Raw genomic sequence first — 10,331 nt, forward strand, 5'->3', positions numbered from 1 at the left:
AAGTCCCATTTCATGGTCAGCCTGGAAGATGTGTTTTCCTAAAATTTCAGCCGCAGGCCTTGGCCCCAGCGGGCCGCTCAGGAAGGCACGGCCACCGCCGGCTCCCAGAGTTATTCACAGCTGACACAAAAATTGCAGCGCTGATGAGCAGCCTGCCAACGCCGAGCTGGTGTCCCCTAGCAACCGTGCCGGAGGCTTGGGCTGCGCGGGGCTTGATGCCTGTGGTTCCTCTGGATCTGGTTACCCGGAGTTTACTCAAGAGCATGACCTGGCTGGGGAGGGTGGGAGCAGCTCTCAGACATACACACCCCTCCCTGAGCATAGATCTGTGGGATCACCCCGAGGCCACATTTCTGATTCTCTCCCATGGAGAAGAGCCTGCCCTCCCCCACACTCGCCACCCACCCGCTTCCTTGTCAAGTGGGTCATACCCCATTTCCTCTGTCCTCAGTGCCTGGATTGCGTTCCCGTTGGCCTCCCACCAAAGCCTGCCTTGGCCTCTAGAACTGCAGCCCCTCCACCCCTCTATCTCCCATCTCTAGGACATTGCCAACCCATCCGTGTCCTCACCCCACTGAAACCTGGTCACCACCTCACCCTGCTGCCTCGTCAGTAACCCTGCACCCTCAAATCCCCCTGCTTGCTCACAGCCTCCTGTCTCCCTGCTCCGTTCCCCCTGCTCCCCACCCTTCACTGTCCCGTTTTCTTCAGCCCCACCGCGTGTGGCTTGCTGCCTGAGCCCTTGCCCTTGTGTGAAGGCCATGTACCTAGTAGAGCCTCACCCGGTAGCAATCCCATTGTGCTGAGCAGCAGGTAAGCCCCACCAAGGTTCTTGTCAGCCAGCCTTGTTCTGGGATGTTCGGGGCACCCCAGCCCACTGCCTGTCTGCACCCCTGCGTCAGCTCACTCAGGGCTCCCCCTTCTCAGCCCTCAACCTCACTTCCTGTGCCTCAGACCAGACCCCTCCAACTTCGGGGCCCTAGAGCCCTCTGTATCGGCTCTCTGCCCTTTCTCCCCGTCCCCCTCCCGCCAGCACGCACCCTGCGTGAGCGTGGAAGTCATCCTTCCCTTCAGGCCCGCTCAGTCTCCAGGATTCGAGTCTGTGTCTCCTTCTCTCATCTCTGAAAACACATCCTCCCTCCCCATGTTCCTCTAGTCCTGGGACCCTCTACCACCCCCATCCCTATCTCCTTTCCTGTCCTCCCTCGCTGCTCGCTCTTCCTTGCTTCCTACTCTGGCAAGGCTCCTGCCACCACCATATTCCAGAACCATCCACCAGGGCCACCAACAGCTTCCATCTCCCTATGTCTAGTGGCCACTTCTCCATCTTCATCCTCTAGCTTTCTCAGCCATGGTGGCCACTGTCAAACATACCTTTGGTCTTTTTTTTTTTTTTTTAAAGATTTTATTTATTTATTTCAGAGAGAGAGAGAATGAGAGATAGAGAGCACGAGAGGGAAGAGGGTCAGAGGGAGAAGCAGACTCCCTGCTGAGCAGGAAGCCCGATGTGGGACTCGATCCCGGGACTCCAGGATCATGACCTGAGCCGAAGGCAGTCGCTTAACCAACTGAGCCACCCAGGTGCCCCAAACATACCTTTGGTCTTAAAATATGTTTCTTGTGGACACTGACCACATCCTCCCTTAGTACCCCAGTTCTCCCGCTCCCTCTGTGAGTACCCCTTGGCCCCAGGGTCATCAGTTCAGCACACTTGGGCTGACCTCTCAGTACTCTGCTCCACGGCTCTGCTCCCCATCAGGAGGCTGGTCCAGCCCACATCTCCCTTCTGAGCTCCAGTATCTCATGCCCAGCACACCCAGGTCCAAGCCTGCTCCCCTCACAACCTCCCTAGTCTGCACAGAAGCCTCAACACTAGTCCAGTCTAGCTCAAGATAACTAGCCGGGAGCCCAACCTGCCCCTCTGCTCTCCTCACCCCCATTCAGATTCACGCTGTAAAACTTACTGATACCAGAACAACGTCATCAAAACAGAAAGTCTGCTTTTGTGACCAATCCCCAGTTTGGGGGGACTTTGCTACTTGATTCATATTTTTTCACTCCCAATTTTTTTTTTAAAGATTTTATTTATTTATTTATTTATTTAAGAGAGAGAACAGGTAGTGGGGGCAAGGGCAGAGGGAGAACAGACTCCCCGCTGAGCAGGGAGCCTCACATGGGGCTCGATCCCAGGACCCTGGGATCATGACCTGAGCTGAAGGCAGATGCTTAACCAGCTGAGCCACCCAGGTGCCCCGCCCTCCGATTTTTTTTAAGAGAACTTTTTATGTTTATAATCAGAAAAAAACAATAACGACAGCATAAGAAACCTGATAGGCTGGATGAGTTTCTACGGTGGTATCAATATTCGGTCCCCAAAAGCCGTCACAGAAGAGGAATGCTACAACATTTAGAAACACGTGACTATGGAACCAACAGTCTTTTTTTTTTTGAACCAACAGTCTTGAGAGAAATTAGAGAATTAGTTGATGATTCCAGGGTGACGGGGGGAGCATGGGGTGACATCCTGACCAGTGTACCAACCACAGTATGTTGGCATTGTTGGGATTCTCAAAGGAAGAAGCATTCCTGTCTTCCATAGCAAGAGCCTCCGATATCACCCATTGTGTAGTGTACCTTATCAGGAGAAAAATTGAGCATTTACCTGCAGTATATTGTATTTTTCATCTCGCATTCGTATCTGTCACTGCATATTATGAAACAGACATAATCAGAATTTCTAACAGGATCAAAAAATAAACCAGTAGAGGGGCGCCTGGCTGGCTCAGTCGGTAGAGCATGTGACTCTTGATCTCGGGGTTGTGAGTTCGAGCCCCACGTTGGGGGTGGAGGTCACTTAAAAATAAAATCTTAAGATAAAACTACATACACGCACCGGTAGATATCGTAATGTCTTTTTCCTATACTGCAATGAACTAACTCAGTAGCCTATGCAACTCACTTTGGAGACCCCTGGCCGAGAGCAGTAATTCTCAGATTAAATGTATATTTGAGGACCCAACCCCCAGAGACTTTGCTGTTCTCCCAAGCCTGGGAATCTGTGTAGGTCTTTTGTTGGTTGGTTTTAAAGTAGGCTCCACACCCAGCACGGAGCCTGACGCGGGGCTTGAACTCACGACCCTGAGACCAATACCTGAGCTGAGATCAAGCTGGGGCCCTTGGGACCCACGGCTCGCCGCTGGGAGTCTGTGGGGTTTTGTTTGTTTTTAAAGATTTTATTTATCCACTTGACAGAGAGAGAGAGACAGCACAAGCAGGGAGAGCGGCAGGCAGAGAGAGAGAGAGAGAGAGAGAGAGAGAGGGAGAAGCAGGCTCCCAGCTGAGCAGGGAGCCTGACATGGGGCTCAATTGCAGGACCCCGGGATCACGACCTGAGCTGAAGGTAGATGCTTAACCGACTGAGCCACCCAGGCGCCCTGGGAATCCGTGGTTTTAACCAGCTACCCAAGGGATCTTGATGCCAGTAATTCATTTGGGTTTGCCTTTTTGTAAAGTTTCAGATAAAAGACCAAAAAAAGTCTGTATTTTAATAGGAAGTGATTAAGTATTGGTTTCTTCGAGAGGGACATTTGCAACCCTGAGCCTCAGGTCATCTTTCGAGGTTAGTGTTAAGAGTTAAGTCTGAGAATGACATGTTTGGGAAATTTTTTTAAAAGCCAGACCTCGACTGATCTGTTTTTCAGGCTGGACCGTGTTGACTGGTTTGCTTTGAGGCCTCCAGGGTATCCCTGAATCTGTCTACCTCTCTTCATCCCAGCCATCCCTGTGTACACGAGGCCACGTGACTGCCAGGAGGGAAGCGGACTAGGGTGCAGGGAGAATAACGTCGGGCCGCTTAGATGCAGTGGACAGGGAAGGCCTTTGGGAGGTGACACTTGAGCCAAGACCTAAAGGACAAGGTCCAGCCTTGGGAAGAGCTTTAAATATATACCAAGGCCCCAAGGCAGACATAGGTTGGACACAGGACAGGACTGGAGGGCAGAGTAGCCGGAGCCTGGAGGGCTGTGAGACACGGGCTGTGAGGTGCCAGTGGGAGGTCAGATTGGGCAAGGCTTTGGACTTGGCTCTGATCTTTTTTTTTTTTTTTTTAAGTGTCATAGGAAGGAAGCTGTGTTCGTTTCCTAGACCTTCTGTAACAAAGCATTATAAACTCCAAGTCTTAAACAACAGAAAAGTGTTTTCTTACAGTGCTAGAGGCTACAAATCCAGGATCAAGGTGTTGGCAAGGTTGATTCTGTCTGAAGGCTCTGAGGGAGTGTCTGTTCCAGGCCTCTCTTCTGGCTTCTGATTCGCAGCAATGCTTAACATTTCTTGACTTGTAGACCCCTGATGCCATCTCTGCCTCTGTTGTCATGTGGCATTCTTCCTATATGTCTTCACGCCTTTTATAGGGATACCAGTCATTGGATTTGGGCTCATTCATATCTGGTATGACCTCATCTTAACTGATTATATCTGAGGTTCCGTGTGGACGTGCAATTTGGTGGGGGGCACTGTTCATCCCAGTAGGGAAAGCAGCAGAGGTGTTAAGGGCAGGGGGATTTACATTTCAAGAAGACTGTCTGAGATAGCAGAGGGGTCAGGATGCCTGCCTGTCTGGGTGGAGCCGATGTGACTAGAAGTGGAGGGAGCTGGTAGGAACGATGTACGTTCAGCAGGGACTGATGGGGCATGCTGAGGGACTGGCTCTGGAGGCGAGTGAGGAGGAGCTCGGTCCTGAAGGGTGACTCCAGGGTCTCAGCACTTACACCCCATCCTGCCCCGCCCCCAGCAAAATCCCTCCCCAGATAGCCTCGGCCTGGCTCAGTCAGGCCAAGCCTGGCACACAAGCCACAAGGCCTCGCTCTGCCTCTCCCACTCGGCCTGGCTGCCCCTCTGTGCAGGAAGCCTTCTCACCACCCCAAGTGTGGGTCAGGGCTGCCTGGTCCTGTAAGTACTCGCTCTGCATCCCTCTGCCCTGCTACGCAAGAAGCCCTCAGAAGAAAGGGATCTCCCCGATGGCACCGCATGCCGCTGAACCCAGGGCCCAACACCACATGAGTTCCCAGAGCCACAGCTGGTGTTCAGGGATGTGTGGTTGCGAGGAGGTCCTGAGGAAGTCCAGGATTTGAGAGGAAGCAAGGGCTCTTAGGCTGGGCCAGGCAGCTGCCCCTTAGGGAGGTGTGGGCCTCGGATGGCCTGTGTCCATGGTCTAGGCTGGTGCACACGGGAGTGTGGTGTGTGCTTAGAGTTCCTGCAGAGCCTGGCATTCTGAGATCCCTTTGACTACTAGGCTCAGGAAGGAAGGGGAGGATGCCCATGTCTGCAGAGAGGTGTGATCACAGCTACCCCCCAGGCCAGGAAAAAGGGAGGTCATGACAATAGGCAGGGGCTTTGGAACCCATTGGTCTCCCCTAGGCAGCTTAAGGACATGAAGCCTGAACTCGGCTTTGAAGGCAGAACCCAGCTGCAGACAGGGACTAGCCTGGTGGGACCCAGATTTCCAGCTCACAGCTTCTGGTCAGCTGTCCCTGCTTTGAGGCTCCAGCCTGAGCTGAAGACGATGCCAGAACAAGGAAATGTCTTGAGGGGGGAGGCCTGGTCTTGGCCCCAGAAGTGTGCTGCATCCTGAGAGCAGCGGTGAAGGGATGGCTGGGGAAAGGTGCAAGGGGGACAGGGAGAACGTGGCCCGGGTTTCAGGTGCTTCTGGAAGAGCGACAGAGTGGGTCTGTGTCCCCATGAGCTAAGCAAGCTGTCTCCCAGGCACTAGACACTCTTCCTAGCTGACCGAAAGGAGTCAGGGAGGCCCCTGCCCTTCCCCCTGCGGACTTCTGTCTCCTATAGGGACATAGCCATGTGGACTAGGGGCCTTGGCCAGAGTAGGTGTGGGCTTGGCTCGGGTCCTAGTGCAGCAAGTGGACAGGGCTCGGCCCTAGCAGGACCCGGCTGGGTCAGAAGCTGTTCTGCTGGAGGCCTCCCTGTTCTGTGTCCCATGGCCATTTGTGTCTCAGGACAGGAGTTGGGTTTGCCATGGTGCTTATGGCTGAGGAATGTCTTTGAAAAAGAGACCTTGGACAGGAGGCAGAGGGATGGACTTGGTGACCTTGCCAGGCCCCAGTGACCTTGGGGCACTGTGTATGTAGGGGAGGGCAGCCACACTGTTAGGGCCTGGAGGGGCAGCATGGCAGACTGGGCCCGGCAGTGAAGGCCAAGAGGAGGCGGGTGGAGTCACCAGCCTGAGCTCACCAGACGCTCTCCCTGCCCACTCTGGTTCAGTGGGGGCTGCAGGATCAAGGCTGTGCTTGGCCTGTGTTTTGGACCGGAGAACTGTGGCTCTGGGCTGAGGACTCACTTGGGTGGGGCTTGGGAATTGATTCCCAGATGTCCTTGGCAGGTTAGGCAGTGGTGGCCCCCCGGAGCTGGGAGGTCAGGGGGTGACCGCCCATGAATAAAGTGGAATACCTCTCCTTCGTCTCCTCAGGTTAGAAATCTGTGCTACATGGTGACAAGGCGCGAGAGAACGAAGCACGCCATCTGCAAACTGCAGGAGCAGATATTCCACCTGCAGATGAAACTGATTGAACAGGACCTGTGTCGAGGTAGGCACCTTCCCTGTGCATCACCAGCCCCCGCTCAGTGTGCATGCTGTCAAGGGGCCGGGGCCCAAGGAGGGGGTATGTTTAGGGCCTGGTGAGGGCATGTGCACGGAGCCAGGGGCCACTGGCCGGTACACGGACCCTTCGTAACCCACTAGTAGACCAAGATGGGATTCCCGGGGCCCTAGTTGTGTGTTGGCTGACAAGGAGCCAGGGATAGGAATGTGGGCATCGGGCCTGTCCTGAGGGAGCTTTCTGGTCCACTGGGAACACCTACGTAGTTGCAGGGCCATCGTGGTTCAGGAGTGGATGGTATGGGAACAGTGGCTCTAGGCTGGTGTTGGGGCGGGAAGGGCCGGAAGCTGGTGAGCTTCCCAGAACCCATGTGCCTCCATGTGGATCCTGAACCAGGCAGCTGCCCCAGAGAGGGAAGAGGACCTGTGTGTTCTTTCCCTCTGACCTCAACTGAGAATTTAGATGCTGTACCAGCAGCTTTTTTCTCTGTTTTCTTAAACTCTTGATGTCACATGCACTTAACAGATCTGGATATCAAGGGCAAAGAAGCTTCAACATGGCTCTTGTCTGTTGCTTGTGTGGATACTGCCCAACACCAGGCCCTTCCCAGAGTGGGTGCATGTTAAGGAGGGCACTGCTTCACTCAAAAAATGGCGCTCTTGTGTTGGGTGATACGTAGCTGGATGGAGAGAGATTTTGAGCCAGGAGCTGCCACGGCCAGTTCAGCCTCCAGGTCAGGCTGGGGCTGGAGTGGAGAGGAACTGGAGCTGCTGGGCCACCCCCAGAACGAAGGACTGAGCGGCTGGGATCACGACCTACTCTGTCCTAAGAAACCAGCCCTACCCAATACAGGTGTTGGTTCAGGCCGGGTCGTGTCCACGCAGAGGTCAGAGCTTACCGTGCCTCCCCATGACTGGCAGCTTCCTGGCCACCCGAGCGTTCCAGGCTCCCTCTTATTTGTTGGTTTTTGCAGCAAGCATTAACAGTGTAGACAGCATGCCAGGCTCTGTGCCGGGCACCACGGGGCACACTGCCATGGACTGAATGGATAGAGTTCCTGTCCTTGTGGAGCTCACCATCTGGAACGATGAAGGAGAGGGTGCCCAAGGGGCTGTGGTCAGCACCAGTGCAGGGACAGAGTATCAGAGATGGCTTTGCAGCAGTGGTGATTCTGGAAACACATCGGGCTCCCTGGGACCTCACTGTGGCCGCACGTCCAGCTGCAGGAGAGCCCCACCATCAGGGCGACAGAAAGTGGCAAGGCGTGTAGTAGTCTCAGGTACAGGATTCCAGAAACCTGGTCAAGAGCCAGGGCCCGATCCCCATGTGGAGCATGGGGACTTTTGCAGCTCTTCAACCTAAGTGGCAGCAACAGGCAGCCCTTTGTTCAGAGCAGGCCATTTGGAGGGGGGACTGGTTTGCCTGTGCTGAGCCCTCGGGGTTGTGACATTCGGCCCCTGGGACAGGACGTGGCCACCAGCAGATTGTCGAGGTCTGTGTGGCCACAGGGCTGGAGAAGGCTTCCCATGGCAGTGACATTTATGCTGTGAGCTAAACCAGGTCGGGGGCAGGACAGTTCGGAATCCTAGAAGCCAGAGCCTGTCTTTTTAGAGAAACTGGAAGGAGGCTGGCCTAGCAGCCAGTGGGGCGAAAGGAGGTTGTCTCAAATGAGGTTTGGGGGTTGATGGGGTCGGACACGCAAGGTTTTATGGCCTCAAAGAGCTCAGACTTTCCTGAGGGCAGCGGGGGAAACTTCGAAGTGTCCCTCCGAAGTATGTGGGCACAGGTCCCACGTCAGAGATGAGGCTCCTGAGGCCCGGCCTGAGGTTGCGCCGGGGATTAGCGGCAGAGCCGGGGCGACTGCATATCCCTCAGCCTTCTCGTAAAGCTTTGTCTGGGAAGCACGCCAGCCTCTGGCTGAAAAGCTAGGAGATTTCTGGCAGCTGGGCCTCTCCCTGCAGATGTCCTCCCCTGCTCCAGCGTTCTCGGGGGCTCCCTAGACCTGTATGGTCAGGGACCAAAAGGGTATGAGGGCCCGGTATGCACCCCAAGTCTGCCGTCTACGGCGTGACCTCAAGAACAGATCAGGAGACCAGGCAGAAGACTTGCTCAAGGGCCTGACTGGAACCCATGTCTCTCGACTCCTCAGGGTGTTCTCCACCTCCTCCTGCCTGGCTCCTCAGCCTGGCATGGAAGGCCCTGTGCTGGCCACTCACCTCCGCCACCCTCCCCACCCACCAGGATTCCCTCCATATCTATAGGCATGTAGCTCAGCCTGCATTCCAGGTCCTACAGGGTGTCCTTCACCCTCTTCGTGGCCCTCTGCCCTCCCCAAGCCACTCAAGGGCAGCAGTAGACAGTGACCCCCCCCCTTCCCCACCAGCTGTCCCTGACTCACAGGAGCCCCAGTTACCCAGCCGCCCGTGGCTCTGAGCCTGGGGCCCGTCAGCAGGGCAAGGTGACCTGGAAGGTGAGGTGCAGGTGAGCGAGGACTCTTAGGCTGGTCGGCAGTGATCTTGGTTTTGGCTGAGCCGCTCGGCGTAACCACCTCCCTCCTGCTCTCTCTTTCCCTGGCACAGAGGGGTCTGGGAGGAGAGCAAAGGGCAAGAAGAGCGACTCAACAAGGAAAGGCCGCGAGGGCCCGAAGGGCAGCCCCGAGAAGAAGGAGAAAGTGAAGGCGGGGCCCGACTCAGTCCTGGGGCAGCTGGGTGAGTGAGTGGCCACACTGACCTGGCAGACATGGCCAGGATCACACCATCGCTCCATTTGCCGCCCCCAACCTAAGGCCAGCAGGGTCTATACCAGTACCTCCATTGCACAGAGTAGGAAGCCCAAAGGGCTAAGCAAGCCCTTCCATGCCCAGGTGCTCACACCTTTTAGCCATAAAGGAAACAAGGTAGGGTCTCAGAGTCCTCTCTGCATCCCAAGAAATTCCCCTTGTCTAGACCTGGAGACTGGGCCAGGGGCTCAGGAGCCTGCACGCACATTCCCCTAGCCAGAGTCCTGGATGCCAGATTTTTCTGGAGGCCCTCAAGGGACCTGTAGGCCATCTAGGCCCTTCCAGAAGGAAGCCCTCTGCTGGGAGATAAGGGTCTGCCGGAATTCTCCGTCCTGGTCCCGCCCTGCTGGAATTTCTCCAGCGAGCCCTCCCTTCAGCACCAGGGAGCCTTCCTGGAGCCACCCTGAGAGACCCAAAGGAGTGGCCACAGGACTGGCCCAGCCCATCGTCACTCACAGAATCGTTACTGCTGCTGCATTAAGCAGAACAGCCCTTGGGGGTCCCCTGGCTTTGGGCTCTGTCTCCCAAGGTGTCACATGCTTCCCCTAGAACACTTCTCAGGGATGGCTGTGGCATGCTCCAGACCTCACCTCCAGCAAGGAAGCCTCAGGTTATCTTGTATTTCCATCAGTCTCAAGAAGGGGACCACTTGGGTATCAAAAGAAAAGCCCAGGATCACCTGCTGGCCCAGGCCCCCAAGAGGGAATTTCTACCTAGAAGTCCTTCACTACCTTGTTCACACCTGACCCACTGATCCAGCTTCTCTGCTTTGGAAGTAGCGCTTATAAAAACCCAGTGCCCCCTGATGGCGTGAGGAGGACTTTCATTCCTCCATCCCCTGCATCGCCGGGAAGGGGGTGATGGGCAGAGCTGGCCTCACGAGTGTGTACTTGTGCCATCTCAAAGGGCTCTTGCTTGGTTTAGTGTTCTACTTTGTTGCCTTG

At 55.4% G+C, this 10,331-nt stretch overlaps 1 protein-coding gene across 13 annotated transcripts in view; it reads left to right on the forward strand.

The window, feature by feature from the left end:
• The window catches only part of JADE2 (jade family PHD finger 2), a 51,980-nt gene that overhangs the window by 36,637 nt on the left and 5,012 nt on the right, over positions 1 to 10,331 (forward strand). For 12 of the 13 annotated variants that reach the window (XM_027604772.2, XM_027604778.2, XM_027604770.2 and 9 more), the window contains 2 exons: positions 6,479 to 6,596; positions 9,188 to 9,316. In XM_027604772.2, the coding sequence (XP_027460573.1) occupies positions 6,479 to 6,596; positions 9,188 to 9,316 (247 nt within the window). The remainder of the gene's footprint in view (positions 1 to 6,478; positions 6,597 to 9,187; positions 9,317 to 10,331) is intronic. The other variant, XM_035727559.1, reaches the window with a different exon arrangement.

This window comes from Zalophus californianus, chromosome 5, assembly GCF_009762305.2.
Source record: "Zalophus californianus isolate mZalCal1 chromosome 5, mZalCal1.pri.v2, whole genome shotgun sequence".
Classification (NCBI taxonomy): domain Eukaryota; kingdom Metazoa; phylum Chordata; class Mammalia; order Carnivora; family Otariidae; genus Zalophus; species Zalophus californianus.